The 17,108-nt window shown below is 33.1% G+C and overlaps 1 protein-coding gene across 2 annotated transcripts in view; it reads right to left on the bottom strand.

The window, feature by feature from the left end:
• ITIH2 (inter-alpha-trypsin inhibitor heavy chain 2) overlaps nucleotides 1–17,108 on the bottom strand; it is a 43,398-nt gene that overhangs the window by 2,515 nt on the left and 23,775 nt on the right. For both annotated transcript variants that reach the window (XM_023504689.2, XM_023504688.2), the window contains exons 14-19: nucleotides 13,831–13,970; nucleotides 10,238–10,410; nucleotides 8,859–8,996; nucleotides 5,327–5,440; nucleotides 1,186–1,384; nucleotides 748–920 (exon numbers count right to left, since the gene is read on the bottom strand). In XM_023504689.2, the coding sequence (XP_023360457.1) occupies nucleotides 748–920; nucleotides 1,186–1,384; nucleotides 5,327–5,440; nucleotides 8,859–8,996; nucleotides 10,238–10,410; nucleotides 13,831–13,970 (937 nt within the window). The remainder of the gene's footprint in view (nucleotides 1–747; nucleotides 921–1,185; nucleotides 1,385–5,326; nucleotides 5,441–8,858; nucleotides 8,997–10,237; nucleotides 10,411–13,830; nucleotides 13,971–17,108) is intronic.

Here is a 17,108-nt window from a genome sequence, read left to right as displayed (position 1 = left end):
AGCTGAAAGATATCCAGTGATGAGGTATGTAGCATTTCTCAGGCAACTCATGCCATTTTAGGACTGCTCTAATTGTTAGGAAATTTTCCTGAATGACCAAAATCTGCCTTTTTTGCAACTTTCATTCATGGCTCCTATTTCTTCCCTTTAAGGCCAAGATTATGATGATTCTAATTTAATAAATTTAATACCTTTGTCACAAGGGATCATAAATTTGTAGCAAGAAGGGAACTTGGAGATCACCTAGTCTAATCTCCACTTAAATATTATTTAATTTTTCATTTGTGGAATAAAACAAGTATTTCCAAAACAAGTTATATAAAAAAAGATGTTTTCACACAAAGCTGCAAATGTGTTATGTACAATTTGTTATTCCTTTTAGATTTATAATAAAGTTATCATGTAAATTTCTTTTTTTCTTTCCCTTACATGCACCTTTCTCCCCACCTTATTAAGAATATTTAATAATAATATTTTCAAAAAGAGTTGCAGCCTTTGTTTGAATGGGATGAGTTTTGGGGATCCCACTGTTTCCCAAGGCAACCTGTTGTCCTTTTAGTAAGTTTTCTCACATCAAGCCTAAATTTAGTAATTTTCATCTTTAATTTTCATCATCTCTATTATGATCAATAATTAGTTTTTGGTCTTCTCCAATTACAGCTTCTAACTTAGAGAAGAAAGCCATTTAAAGTCTTAATAATCCCTAGAGACTTGGTGGTAGCTGCCATTTTCTGACAAATACTTTACCTATTAGTCCATGGGCATTCGGTGAAAACTTATTTGTAGGAGGAATATAAATACCCAAGAAGTCTACATTAATGGGATGTTTCTTCCAAACTCGATGCAGTAAGACTGAAAAGGACATATCTCCATCCAGGGTAATGTTCACAGTCTTTTCTTTTTTCATTGAGACAAACAACCTAAGACAGGAGTAAGGACAAATAAGATTAATTTTATTTCTGGACAGACCTAGAGAGCAGCTCTCTCAACTACCCAACAGCCATGAGCATTTCTCCCCACTGATCCTCATAGTTTTTGTGTTAAAAAATATTAGTAAGACATTGCTAATGTAGTTGTTACTTAGGTCATTATTTCACATTTAGGTCATTGAGACATCAATACATTGGTTTTGATTTCCAAAGTGAAGCATAAATGAAAAAAAAATTGGGATACAGGGATACTTACTTCTTATGAACAATGTGAACTGTGTCCAACCATGACAAAATGGTAGTATGGAGACCATTTTTCAAGGTGATTGTCTCTGTACTAATTTCAATTTTTATGTCGTGGTTTTGGAAATAAAATGCTAATTTTCCAAAATAGGTACTTAATTTTTTATTCTTAAGCCTCTTAGCACCAATGAGCTCTCCATTTACCAATACACCTATAAAAAGAAAAATATTTTTCTATTATATATGTTTTCTATTACGTATATTATATACATATATAATATATATTAAAAGTAATATTCCCTTTATTTTCCTTCTTTTCTATAAACATTTAATAGAAAGAAAGAATATTTGTTAAGTGTGTAGTATATACTTGGCACTGTGTTAAGTGCTTCAAATACAAGTACAAGACAACAAAACAGTCCCTATTCTTGAGGAATTAACATTGTAATATGAGAGAAAGAGACCTAAAAAAGGTCAGTTAGAAGCTGTATGTGATGGGCGTATCTGCTAGGGAGGAGCAGAGAAGGTAGTGAAACTTAGAGAGCCATTGAGTAGCAGAGAAATGAGCATGGCTGGAGTCTCTTATGTAACTGGTCTGAATGAGAAAGTCAGCAGGTAGGAGAGTCTCAGGGCAGAGGTTTCTCCAGGTTGGCTGGTGAGGAGGCAAAGCAATGAAGAAATTTGGAGAGTGAGTTAAGTAGAGGGAATAAAAGAGTGATTGGCTGGGACTCTTCGAGAAGTTGTGTTCCAGGTGAAGGAGAGCAGGGCCTCAGGGCAGAGATTTCTTCAAAGTGGGAAGACTACTGATTAGGAGATAAAGTCTGGATAAAGCTGTTGAAATTGCTAATTTAGGGACTTTCCCCCTCTTTATTACAAACATTTAATATTCTTTATAAGTAATGTCTCCTCTCATAAAATCTTTTTCCAATGCTTTCTTGTGGTGCAGAGGTAATCCTGCTTGGAGCAGAAGGTCTGGCAAGTTCTGCCGTAGTGAAAAAGGCTTCAGGTATGGTTTTAGGAACAGAATGCGTAAGCTATTCATCAGCTCAATTAAGGAAAGAGAGGCTCATCATCAGGGTGAGAGGTAGGTGCTGAAGTCTGATCAAAGCAATCCATGAAACAACTAAATAAGTTAAAACTGCCCTCATCCTATACAGCCACTTTCCATTTATGCAATGATGATAGGGAAATGGGTCCAGAGGGTCCAGAGAAGGTGCTAAGAATTACATCATGTTTTAGAATCTATTAATTATTGAGAGTATAGATGTAGAATAAAAAGAATAGCAGCATTTATACCACAGGTTTTTGTGATGATCAAATGTGATAATATATATAAAATGCTTCACAAATCTTTAAATGTTATATGTTAATTAATTAATAAATATTAATAAATAAACACACATATTTGACCTGAAAAAGAAAAGTTACATATCATATGCAATTATAGTTTAAGTGCTTCATAGATATCTAGATAGGTATATATAAATATGTTCTTATTGTTAATAAGTATAATTATTAATATATAACAATATTAGCGATAAGATACACATCCATATTTTACTTGAATAAGAAGTGTCATATAGGCTATATGAAATTATGTTCCAAATCACAGATAGAATAAATGTAAATTTACAATAACTCTGAATTGTCACATTCCTGAGACTCGACTGAGCCAAATTGTTCCAAATATTTATAAAGAGAGAAAAAGAGGACAACAAATATAGGCAAAGTTGTCAGCATTTTTATAAGGATATTTTTTTATAATTAGTAACAAAAGAAACTATATTTCAATTCTAGTATTTTAATCTTTAATGAGCTATATGAAGAAGATAAAATATCACTTAAAAGAATGAAATCAAGAAGAATGGATGGATTAGGGCAAGTATACACTAAAGAAGAAGTCTGTGCTATAAACAACACAATTCTGAAAGTCTTAAAGGCAGCTAGGTGGCACAGTCTGTTGTGTTGGGCTTGGATTCTGGAAGATGTGAATTCAAATCCAGATAAATTAAACAGTTGCTACTTGTGTGATGCTGGGAAAGTCACTTAACCCTGCTTGCTTCAATTTCCTCATCTGTAAAATGGGCATAATAACACTTACTTCCCAGGGTTGTTGTGAGGATCAAACAAGATAATAATTATAAAGTATTTAGTATATCACCTGGCACAAAGTAAGCATTATAAATTTTATTATTAGTAATCTATAAATGTGTATGAAGTTATCAAAAGATACACATAAGGTATCTTTAATAGGAAAAAAAAAACAGGAAGGCAACAAAGAATTTGGCTTTTGTAAACCATTTTCTACAGCCGATTTTATCTTTGTAGTCATACAAGTGACTGAAAGTTTTAAAGAATACAAAATCCCAAATGGGTTTGGTCATTATAAAAAAGGTTAGAACAAAAATGGAGTCTGAAAAGTTCTCCATCCTGAAAGGTGAAATCTCTAAAGCTCATTACCCATAATTTGATATTTGAAAATGATAAAAAAGTTTTTTTTCCAGTATTAATTAAAGTTAATGGAATTGATTATATGGTTCTCAGAATGTTTTTCCTTCTAAAACCTCAAAATTTTTTGCAATGTAATTGAAACAACGGTGAATTTTGAATTCTAATTACGATTCCTATTATTAACCATATGACCTTGAACATATACCAGTCTCGCTAAGCTTCTATAAAACAGGGACAAATATACCTCAGACAGACAGGTATGCTATGCTAGCTAGCATACATTATTTCATTTGAAATGAAGTATGAAAAAATGATTTGGAAACTATAAACTGTATGTTAGGATCAGATAAGAATCTTAGATTGGATAGATTTGATAAGTCTAGTACTAATGATTTAACATGATAGATTTAATACTAATGTTGTCAAGTGGGCTGTCCTTATTTGTGGGTGAAATTGTGGTGATGGCATCCAGCTGCAGAATATTATAAGGTCTTTTCATTGAGATACCTGATTACTCAAGAGATCAACAGAGAGAGGAAAAAAAAAAAAACTAGATGGGTGAAAAATGCTTATTGTCCAGATGAGAACAGCTACTAAGTGTCTGAAGCCAAATTTGAACTCAGGAAAAGGAGTCTTCCTAATTCCAGCATTCATCCTCTGGACCAACTAGCTGCCCAAAATTACAAGCCTCCTTCGAGTGATGCTATATGCCTATGAATCTTGGAACATGTCAAAGACTAAGAGAAAAAAGTTAAAGATGTTCAAGGGTGGGTGTAAGTAGGTTTCATTATTGATGCCCTTTGGGAAATGCAAGATTGGAAGATAGGTAGCTCATTTTATATGAGAGGGAGGACAGCAGAGGAACAGTGCAAGTGTGGTCCTAGTATCCTTTGGGAAATCGTGTGTAAGAATTGTCCAGGATGAGAAGCCATACTTATGTTGGGATTTTTACCAATCCATACCAATACATACTGATTAGTTTCACTAATACATTTAAGCATAGAAAAAGGTGAAATCTCTAAAGCTCATTATCCATAACTTGATATTTGAAAATGATAAAAAAAGTTTTTTTCCAGTATTAATTAAAGTTAATGGAATTGATTACACAGTTTTCAGAATGTTTATCCTTCTAAAACCTCAAAATTTTTAGCAATGTAATTGGAATAATGGTGAATTTTGAATTCTAATTATGATTCCTATTATTAACCATATGACCTTGAACATATACCAGTCTCGCTAAGCTTCTATAAAAGAGGGACAAATATACCTCAGACAAACAGGTATGCTATGCTAGCTAGCATACATTATTTCATTTGAAATGAAGTATGAAAAAATGATTTGGAAACTATAAAGTACTATATATAAAGATAAGGCATTACCATCAATAAATCAATGAACAAGAATTAATTAAGAACCTTTTATGTGCCAGATACTCTGTTAAGTACAGCTGTACATGCAGGTGATTTAAAGAATGATACAGTTCCTTCCTTGGGGAACTTATGTTCTATTATGTTCTATCATGTGCACATATAAATGGATGTAAAATATATGCAAAATAATTTCCCAATAATTCTGTGAGCTAGGGAAATATGAAGTTTCTATAATGGTGGCATAAAGAAAATGATTATTGAGTAATGGTGATGAAGTATAAGAAATGCAGCATTTAGTTTGACTGACTTAAATGTAATTTATTTATCACTTACCTGTCTTTGGATCAGAAACCAAGTTGAGAATTTTACCAGGTTCTGAATCAATATTGAAGCAAATGTTTTTTTGACTCTTTGGGAGGTAAATGATGAAATGTGGGTCGTTTTCAACTGAAAAATAAACATAGAAAGTAAAAAAGCAAATAGGAAAGGAGTAACACTAAAACTGTGTTTAGTATCTTCCCAAATAGTTTCACTTATGCTTTATAAACAAATTATTATCTAAAGCATTTTTTTAAGTAAAAAAATTAAATATGTCTAACGCCTTTTAATACTGCATCATAGGAGATAGAGGATTCCGGGTAATTTGACTTCTGGCAACCTCTTTATAGAACTTGATAGATTATATTCCTATTGTCTATGAAATAGCCTTGAATTTGGAGAGGCTCATCTCCAGGTTGTCCAAAGGTGATATTGACTTTGTCTCAAAGTCTATCTACTATGTTATATAGCAGTTGTAGTTTTTTTTTTTTTTGTAAAAAGAATAACTATACCAAAATATTTAAGTACTTGCCAAAATAAGTAGAAAATGTGTATCATTAAATAAGTTATTATGACCTCACTTGCAGTTTAAAGTATGTACAAGAACAGAAATGAGGAAACTACATTGACAGGACTTTTTCTGTTTTAGGCTGTTCTCTATTATACTACATTGGTTTTATATCTACCTTTTTGACTACTTCTTGTCCATCTCCATTTCTTCCCATAAGCCCCTCCTCTCATCTATGGACATTTCCCAAGATTTTGATTTTTGTCATCTGTCGTCTTTATAAACTGTTCTCAAGAGAATTTATTATCCTCTTAGCTTTAATTCAATCAATAACTACTACTTACAAGTATAAAATATTTCCTGCCTTCAAGAAGCTCACAATATAATTAAGGAGATAAGATGTAAACACATACACAAAATTAATGATACAAGAGATAATTGTCAATTCAGTACAACTGCACACAAAATATCACAAGATATTACCATATATAATTGATTGCCAAATAATGATACAAATGTTATCTATACTAATGTAGTCAACATTAAAAAAAAGAAGGAATCATTGTATTCTGAGAAAATTCCAAAAAAAGTAGTTTAACTTTGAATTGGAGCTTGAAGTATGAATTGAATTTGTATGGGGAAGAAGAAAAGGACACTTTTACAAAAGTAGTAGTGCAGGGGCAGCTAGGTGGTGTAGTGGATAGAGCACCAGCCCTGAAGTGAGGAGGACCTGAATTCAAATCTGGACTCAGACACTTAACACTTCCTAGCTTTGTGACCCTGAGCAAGTCACTTAACCCCAATTGCCTCAGGGGGAAAAAGTAGTAGTGAAAAAGGATAAAACATATTGATAAAATATATTAAAGAGATGATAAATTATCTCTGTCTAGTTAGATGAGGGTACTGAGAAATGGAAGTAGTTGGAAAGGAGAAAAATTGGGCTTTTGTTGGTTAAGATCTTGAATATATGGATAAAAAAAAAATCTGTATTTTATTTTATAGGTGATGGAGAGCAATTGATTGATGGTGGTTATAATCTTTTTTATCTTGCTATATAGACAAAAAAGTAGGAATAGGAGGGGAGATTTGGTTTTTTTTTTTCCCCTCTAGGTAATTTCTTCCTTGTTTTATTTGAAACAGAATGCACTGGGTAGAATGTTAGCAAGAGAACTGAAAAATCTTTGGTTAAATAGTCCATGTCTATGGAAATCACAAAATTCTTGATAGGGAAATTGTAACAACAGTAAAAATAATAATAGCTAACATTTATATTGTGCTTAGTATATGCTAGGCACTGTGCTAAGCACTTTATAATTACTTTGATTCTTACAAATGAACTCCAAGAGATGGGGGCCATTACTGTCAACATTTACAGATGAAGAAACTGAGACAAACAGAAGTTAAGTGACTTGTCCAGGATGACACAACTATTAAGTGTCTGAAATCACATTTTAACTCAGGTCTTTCTGACTTGAAGCATGATAAACTACCTACTGTGCCAGGTTAGAAGTAGAATTTAAGGAAGTACTCCCTCTGGGGCACTTTCTTAGCTTTATCCACACTTTGAGTTTGAGTCCATAGATGGTGGTTATTACTCTGGATTCTAGAATTCTAGATCCTGTAGGTTTGCTGTTAATTCTAATTCTCCACAAGCCTCCACTTGTGTGCTTCCCATTAGTGATATCACTAGTGATATCAGGAAGATGTGAGTTCAAATCCAGTCACACATACTTTCTTTTTTTATTTATCTATCTTTTTATCTATATATTTTTTTGCTGAGACAATTGGGGTTAAATGACTTGCCCAAAGTCACACAGCTAGGAAGTGTTAAATGTCTGAGATCAGATTTGAATTTAGGTCCTCCTTACTTCAGGGCTGATGGTCTATCCACTGTGCCACTTAACTGTCTCTCACACATGCTTTCTAACTACATTGTCTCTGAGCAAGTCACTTGACCTCTGTTTGCCTCAGTTTCCTAATTTGTAAAATGGGGATAATAGCATCTACTTCACAAGTTGTGAAGCTCAAATGAGATAATATTTGTAATGTGTTTGTTGTAGTGTTTGGCACATAGTATGCTCTGTCAAAATGTTAACTATTATTATTAGTAGTATGATAATAATAATAATAATATTCCAGCTGAGGTGGACTTTTCTGTCTCCTATATAAATTCCATGTTTTTGCTAAGTGATTCGGTGGATAGAGCATGGGGCTTTGAATTAGAATGATCTGAGTTCAAGTCTAGTCTGATACTTACTAACAGTGTGACCCTATTACTCATTTTCTGTCTGCTTAATTTTCCTCAACTGTAAAATAGGGCTAAAAATAGCACTTATTTCACATTATTATATTAAACGACATAATATTTAAAATGTGCTTAGTGTAATGTTTGATACAGTAGGTTCTAGGTAAATGCTCATTCCCTTTCCTTACATATTTCTCCTAATATCTGGAATGTTCTTCTTTTCATGTAGTTCTATTGAAATCTTGTCAATTATTTAAGGCCTAATTCAAGTGTTTTATGGTCTATGAAGCCTTCTTTGATCCTTCAGACTGTAATGATCTTTCCTACACAGGAGCTTTTTTCGTACTTCCTCTATGTTTTTAGATATTATTTTGTATTACAGTTATTTGTGTATGTGTCATGTCTCCCTTCTAAATAGTTTCCTGAGAGATTCAATTAGACTCTGATTTATTTAATTTTTCTATCTTCCCTATTGCCTATTATACTCATCTGCTCATAGTAGATGATTAATCAATGTGTCTTGAAGTCTACTGAATTGCATTTATCTTCAGATCAGAAAACTTAATAACCCTAGATTTTTGAGTTAAAGGGCAGCTATTTCTGCTTCAAAAAATCACTACATTGTTATGTATTTGGCATAGAATTTATCTCCTTTGTTTTCTAGAAGTAAGTCATGTTGAATTAAAAAAAAAAACTTCTAGTTTTTTGGAATATGAATCCTTGCAAAATAGAAAAGTTTTATAAGATTGAAATGCTCTCTAGGAAGTGAAGAGAAGAGACCAAAGATATTTTACCTCTCATTACGTGAGGAGGAGGAGTTGCTACAAGCACTTGACCTTGCTTCATACTCATTGGACCCATTGTTGGTGAAGGTTTGGCCCAAGATGGAATTGAACTTTGAGCAGTCTTCTTGCCACTCGATAATAAGACACCTGTATAGATAGAAAAATGGATTCTAGTTACCAAGGAACACACTCCAAGAATACACTATAAATCTTCTCTATTTAATTTGCAGTATCCCTTAGTTATAGACCCTCTCTTTTCATTTTTACTTCTCTATTCTTTTCCTTTTTCAATCATGTTCATGTGTGCCCAGCAACTATAGTATTTTTAAAATTATCATTTTATTATTAGATGTAGTTATATAAATAAATATAAATAACTACATCTAATAATAATCTTCCAATAAAGATGATAATATGAAGTCATTAAACCAAATTATTCAAAGGGCCTTTGTTTCTTTAAGATTCTATGATTCTACAATTCTAAAAAGATCATTCATTGTTGGACCTCAGCAAAAGTTAAAGCCAGTTATCCAAGTATGCATATTTAAGTAAGATGATACATAGGTTCTTCTTGCAGCTGGTGCTATTGGGAGTTGTCATGTCCTAAGATCTTGAGCCTCAACTATTGCATTTTCTACATGAAGGTTTTTCCAATCCCTCTTAATTTTAATAACTTTCCTCTGTTGATTATTTCCGATTTATCCTGTATATATATCTTGTTTGTACACGTTTGTTTGCATGTCATTTCCCCCATTAAACTATGAGTCCTTTATTCAGGGGCTATCTTTTGACTGTCTCTGTAACCCCAGTACTTAAAACAATATCTGGCACATAGTAGGTACTTGAGTGAGTGAGATTACAAGATCTCTTCTTGAATATCAAACTGCTACCTGTCATTTAGCACTAACAAGGATGAAAACATAGATTGCATTTACTATGATCTGTGCAGAGTTTCTCAAATGTGTTTCACAGATATCAATCACTAAGGAGGGGAAAAAAAAGGAGCAATAGAATGACTATTCCAAAGTTCACCCCATTGAACAGCTAGAGCAGTGGTTCTCAAAGTATGGTCTAGAGAATCCTGGGGATCTCTGAAATCCTTTTAGAAGGTCTACAAATTCAAAAATAGTTTTTATTTCCAATATGGTAAATGTCTATAAATATAATCCAGATTAAAAAAACACTTTGGAGAGATCCTCAATAATTTTTAATAGGATAAAGATACTGAAAACAAAAGTTTTGATAACCACTGAGCTAGAGAATCTATTGACATAGGCCAAAAATTGCAACAGTGGAGCTGAGCCTTGTAGTGACACAGGATGCCCTAGTCTTTGATCCAGGATCAAAGACAGAATCTGTATGCTTCTGGACTAAATGGAAATACTAACCCTGACAGCAAGGTCTTCGTTGGTCCATTGGAGAGTCTGCCAGCATTCTCTCATCCCCATCAGCACTTTCAATCAGCATGGCAGTAAGTGGACTTACAACATGGTGGTCCAAAGACATCTGCAGGATGGTTCTTGTTATTTTCTTTTTGTCAATATTTGTGGTAGCCAGACTCCTATATCCAATGGATAGGGGGAAAATCCAAACAAACCATCACCAAAACATACCAGATTGAATTAGAAAATTGTTTTGGGGATCCAAATCTGGACCCAAGTTGGCATCTATGTTTGTGGGGAAATGCTCAGTTGATTACTGTCATAATATAATGATATAATGTTGTATCAAAATAGTCAAAATTCTATATGTGCTACAAATTTATTGGTTAAAATTAAGAAAATTTAATTGCTGTTTTCTTTTGTTATATCATCATAGTTATCTCCAGTATTCTTCTTCTTCTCTCTTGTAGACAGACATTCCATATAACAAATGGTACTTTTTTAAAAGAAGAAAACAATCAACACAGTTGAATAATACTTTTTAAAATTCCCCAAACATGGGGAAACACAGCCACAAAGGGGTAGGATTAGGGATGTTATCAATTTTTTTTTTAAATTTGAGTCCTGCTTGTTCTTTAAAATTTTATTATGTTAATTTTTTGGGGGGGTATTTGGTGATTCTTTCTATTTATAATTGTAGCTATTTGATATATTGTTTTCTTGGCTTTGCTTAGTTCATCAATTTATCAGATCTTTTCATGCTTCTCTGTATTCATCAAATACATAATTTTTTAAAAGACAGTATTACTCCATTAAATTCATGTAATTTGTTTAGTCATTCCCCAATCAAAGGGCATCTACTTTGTTTCCAATTCTTTGCTATCACATAAAATGCTTTATAAATATTTTTGGTATATATGGGTATTTTCTTCTTACCCATACCTTTCTTGGAGTATAAACTCAGCAATGGAGTCTCTGGCTCAAAAATGAACATTTTAATTATCTTATTTGCATAATTACAAATTGCTTTCCAAATGATTGTACCATTTTACAGCTTCACAACAACATATTAGTGCCCTCCAAGATTGATTGTTGATATCTTGTATTATCTTTGCCAATTTGCCAATTTACATGGTATAATATTTATTAATCTTCAGTCAGATCATTTTGCCTTTATAAAAGTGTTCTTCACCTTGATTTCATCAAGCTTGTGATTCATAACTTTACCTTTATCACAGAGTTACTCTATAGTGCTTTAGTCAAAGAACTTCCAATTTGCCTGAGTTATTTCCTATATACTAATTCATTTTCACTTTGACTATTGATAATGGCAATATTTAGAAACAAATATATGCATTATAAATTTATAGATTGAATGACATACCATTCCAACTACCAAAGGGTTATTTTGTAGACCTAAATAAATAATAATGACATTCATGTGGAAAAGCAAAAGGTCAAGGGTTCTCAAGGGAAATAATGGGAAAAAAAGTACAAAGGAAGCCAATCATCAATCAGATCTTAAATTATATAATTCAAAGTCTTAATTATAAAAACTATTTGGTAACATTAGTAATAGGTAACATTTACATGCTGCTTTTTATGTACTGAGCACTGTGCTAAATAATGTCATGATATAATGACATTACATAAAAACAAAAACAACAGCCCAAACTAGAAAAGTTGATTGGTGGAACAGGTTAGAAAAATAAGATCCTGAAGCAAACATAGCAGCAAAGTTCTTGATAAATCAAATGTCTCTACTTTTGACAAAAACTGCTAGAAAATCTGGAAAACTATCTGAAAGAAATCAGGTTTAGTTAAAAAAATTTACACAGCATACTGTAATCAATAGTAAATGGATATATGACTTAAATAAAAAAAAGGTCATATAAAATTTGGAGTAGAAGGAATGATGCCTTTCACAATTATGGTTGGGGATAAAATTCTTCCCTAAACAAAGGAATAAAGAAATCATAAATAGCAAAGTGGATAGATTAGATTATATAAAATTGAAAGTTTTTGCACAAGCAGAATAAATGTAATTAGAAATAGAAAGGAAATAATTATTTGGAAAAAATCTTGCAGCAATTTCTGATAAAGTCCTAATAGCAAAAATAAAGAATTGATGCAAATATACAGAAGAACCATATCCCTGTAGATAAGTGGTTAAAAGAGATAAACAGGGAATTCTTAAATAAAGAGAGGAAAATTTTCAATACATAAGGAAAAAAAATGTTCCAAGTCATTGATACGAGAAATGCAAGTTAAAAAAACCCCAAAGTTTCCATTTCATACCCATCAGATTGAAAAAGTATGACAAGAGAAAAAGAGAAATCAGAGACACTTTGAGGATGCAGATATGGTAATAAACTTGTTGAAGATGTGAATTGGTTCAATTTCTGTGGGAAATAATTTTGATTACCTTAAAAAGTTAAGAATCTATATAAACTCCTTGACCTATAATTCTTATTAGTCACATCCCAGTGAGGTTAAGGACAGAGTAAAAGGACATATGTGTACAAGAATACTTATAGAAGCACATTTTATTATAGCAAAAAACTGGCAACAAAATTGATACAATAGCCTGTGGGAACTTTTGAAGTCATGATCGGTCTTTGCTTTTGTCAGAATTCTGAATATAGCAATTTTATTACTATTACCAATTGAGAAAATGCATGTCCTTCTCATTTTTGCAAAAGTGGGAGAATATAAGTATGGAAAATTATATGTGTTGTATGATATATATTAATTAAAATTTTTTCCCTTCTTTTAAAAACAAATTATTTATTGTAAGGGATAGCTTGCTGGTTAGAAGAGTGAGTGGGAATATATTCAGAAGTTAAGGTGATGTTAAAAAATCAAAGATATAAGTAGAAATGTGATTAAAATGGAATTGAATGGGAGTAGCCATTAAGATAAGATTATAATAGTATAATGTGGGTTTGTAGACTCTCCTTCCCTGGTCAACTCCAAGACTACGGCAGATGCTCATATGTATGGATTGGAGAGTGCAGGTATAGGCCAAAATGAGGGCTGAGTAGCAGATTAGGTGAACACTGGATACCCTGCCAATCTTGACCAATAATTTTCTGTTATCAGAATCCTATGTCTTTAATATCATATAGAGGGGAAGAGTCCAAGGTGCAAAGTTTGATGATTTGGGTTCAAATCCCTACTCTGACTCTTCTATTTGACCATAAATAGAACACTTCGCCTCACTCACTGAGTTTTAATTTACTCATGTGCAAAATGAAGACAATAAAATTTATTCTACCCATCTCACCAAGTTGTTCTAAGGAATATACTTTGTAAATTGTAAAGTGCTGTATAAATATTAGTATTCAAGAATGAATTCAACTCAGTAGTAGTTTGGGGTTTAGCTTCAACCATCCACAACCATTTGTTAGACTCCTATGTGTTATGTGCCATACACTGTGTTGTTAAGTGCTAGGGGAAACACTTATCCAAACTGATTTTAACCTGCAATTTTCCTGTTTACCTTCTTCTTGGGAATCACTGAAAATTTCTGATCTGTATGTCAGGAAAGTACCCTAAGAAAAAGCAAATTCATTTTGAAGATGCTCTTTCTTGCTTACCTTTCAGCTAGAAGTTGGTTTATGGTTAGATAAGCCCATAATTTCCTGGTGAAATCAGGGTCTGCATGCTTGTCCTTTGACAAAAAGGCATCCAAGTCATCCATTTCTGCGAGAGTGTCCATGACTAACTGGGCATTGGCCTAAAGAACAAAAAGTTCCATTGAAATAAGTCTAAGAAGTCGATCCATCAGTTGACATTTCAGTGTCTATGGTGTGTAGAGTCACTATGGGTGGTGGTAGTGGAAGTAATATTCTTTTTTAAGGGAAGTCTTTAAAGGGAGCAAATATAATCAACCATCTCCTACCCCATTAAGAAATATTGAAAATGCTATATCAGTAAATTAATAGATCAGGATGCTAGAAGCTAGAAAATGCTAGATCAGGATTAGTGAGAATGCTAGATCAGTAAATGTTAATTTAAAAAACTTCCCTAAATTTTGAGTACCCATTTTAGGTTTTCTGTTCTTCTCACAAGTATCAAATAGCAGCACTGGTCCTTTGGCTCAGACCTGTCATTTCAGTAAGAGTTGGAATTCCAGGTGAGGAAACTCCCTCTACCAATAGTAATCAATAATTATTCTGGAATTATGGATTTAGGGGGAGCTAGATGGTGCAGTGGATAGAGAACCAGCCCTGAAGTGAGCACCTGAGTTCAAATCTGAGCTCAGACACTTAACATGTGATGGCTGTGTGACCCTGAGCAAGTCAATTAACCCCAAATGCCTCAAGGAGAAAAAAAGGGAATTGCTTGGGAAAGCAAGAGGTTAAATCACTTGCCCAGGGGAACAAAGCTTGTATGAGCCTGAAGAAAGACTGAAACGCAGATAGTCCTGACTCAGAGATGGGCTTTCCATTTTCCATCATAATCAATCACTGAATCCTAGGAACCCTGAGAACTTTCTCAGGTGAGTCTTGATGATTCAATTAAACAGTTATGTTAATCAGGTGTGAACTGGACTGTTTAAATAACTAGGGGCATATATTAAAGTAGGAGTTTGGAATCAGAGAAAAGTTCTGGTAGAAGAGAGAGTACTTCAAGAGCTGAACCAGAAAGAACTGGTAGCCCAAGGGTCTCAGACAAAAGGAGAGAAAATGAAGAAGGAGATGTGGCAGATAAGGGAGAAATCAAGGAGGGCCAAACCAAGCCAGAAATAGGTAAAAATAATTTTGAGGGTTCAGATTTTTACAAAGTCCCCTGGGGGCAGGAAGAGATTAGCTGTCTATGTTCTAGGAAGGGGAGGAGAAAAGTGGAGTGCTTTACTGGATACCAACTAGGTGGTAAAGTGAATAGATCACCGGATTTGGAATAGGAACACCTGAGTTTAAATATTGCCTCAGATACTTGCTATAGTGTGACCCTGGGCAAATGACTTAACCTTTAACTCAATTTCCTCATCTATGAAGTGAAGACAATAATAAAGGACTTAGCCCCAGGATTGTTCTGAAGATCAAATAATGATTATAGAACTTAGTAGAGTACCTGGCACATACATACAGATATGTACATATATTAGCTACTACTATTATTACTTAGAAACATTATCTGAGTATGTCTTGAGGAGCAGTGCTACTAGTAGATGCTAACTAATGATCCACACTTGTTTTTGGAATTGTAGCAGTGTTTTACCACAGATGCAATCTCTATCTTCAAGTGAGTCTACTTTATTTTCAGTGTCACTTTCTATGAATTCATTTGTGGCTACTTTAGGACCTTTGTGACATCTTCTATAAGCTCATTCTAGACTACTTTCAGAGGATCAGTAGTCACCAGGAAAATATAGCCCACTGACTCTCGAGCCAGAGGATCTGGGTTCAAATCCTAACTAGGAGCATCTTGCTTGTGTGACCCTGGGCCTTTAACCTTCATTTTCCTCCTCTGTAAAATGAAGATCATTGATTGAATGGCCTCAGAGCCTCTTCTGTCCTTTGATTTATGAGGAACTAGCTCAGTATCCAACACTACAACACTTGCAATTCCTGTCACCTATTAATAGTCTTTCTACTAAAGGTAGTGCAGTTTTGAGAAGTCTGTTTTCTAGACTAAGCAACTTTTCTCCTCACCCCCACCCCATAAATGTGAATTATCAAAATTTAATTTAGGTGGCTCATTGGTTTGACTCCATACTCTACTTGGACAAAGAAGCTAATGGTTACCACTCCTTTTTAGTCAAGATGTGCTGCTCAAATAACTAGTAATTCCTTTAGGGTGGTGCAAAAACAAGACCATTTCTAATAAGAATTTGTTATACATCAATTCTTTCTCAAGCTTTGCAGAAACTTTCATAATGTCACAGAATGACAGAATTTTAGAGTTGGAAGAGGTCTCCATGACTAATTAATCCAACCTGTATTCAAAAATTCAAAAGGAGTTTATCTTTGCCAGACATATCTGACAAATGATCAGCCTTTGTGTGAAGTCTTTCACTGAGAATAAGCTTACCACTTCCTGAAACAACCTATTCTCCTCTTTGATAGATAGCTTATTTGTTAGGAAGTTTTTCATCATTTTGTCTCCAGTTTGCTTCTTGGTGACTTTAATCCATTGCTTTTGATTTTACTTACTAGGGAATAAACTAAAGGAAACTAATTCCTCTTCCATATGACAATCTTTCAAATACTTGAGGACAGGTATCACATTTATTCTGAGTTTTTTCCTCTTTAGGGTAAAATGCCCCTTCAACTTTCATTGGAATGAACTTTTATATGATCATAAAATTTCTGTCTTTTGTTCTATGGTTTACTAATGAACTTTAAACAAAAGACAAATATTTTTAAAAGTCTGCATCATAGATTAAACATCAGGTAATGTGTATAAAACATATGACTGGCAACAACTTTTAACATGTGAATTGGCTCAAAAAATGGTGGTTAAAATTGGTTAATAAGTAATTGCAATATGCAATCTATCACATATGCTGTTGTATCATCTACATTTTTTCTTGGAAATTAATTTTTTTGTGAATATCAATGTCTATTACTTTTACATTGTTATATGAGAAATATTATTGGGAAATAGATTGGTCAATTTAAGGTGTCATTATATCTCTTGGTATTATGAATAAACTAAATTATTTTATCTATTGTTCCTGGAAATTATAAAAGTAACTGGAAGGTTTTATTTATACTCCAGTTTTTCTTTTCTTTGCTAAGGAGATTTTCTAATAATACAATTCAAAGTTTTAAAAAATGTAGTGGAATACTCTTTTGTTTAGTAAGCTGACCATCTTTTGTTATAGTTTAGGTGAAAAAAAATTGGGAAAAGATGGATAATATCTCTT

Source organism: Sarcophilus harrisii, chromosome 5, assembly GCF_902635505.1.
Source record: "Sarcophilus harrisii chromosome 5, mSarHar1.11, whole genome shotgun sequence".
NCBI classification, from domain to species: domain Eukaryota; kingdom Metazoa; phylum Chordata; class Mammalia; order Dasyuromorphia; family Dasyuridae; genus Sarcophilus; species Sarcophilus harrisii.
The sequence above is the reverse complement of the archived record's forward strand: the minus strand, read 5'-3'. Positions and strand labels throughout refer to the sequence as shown.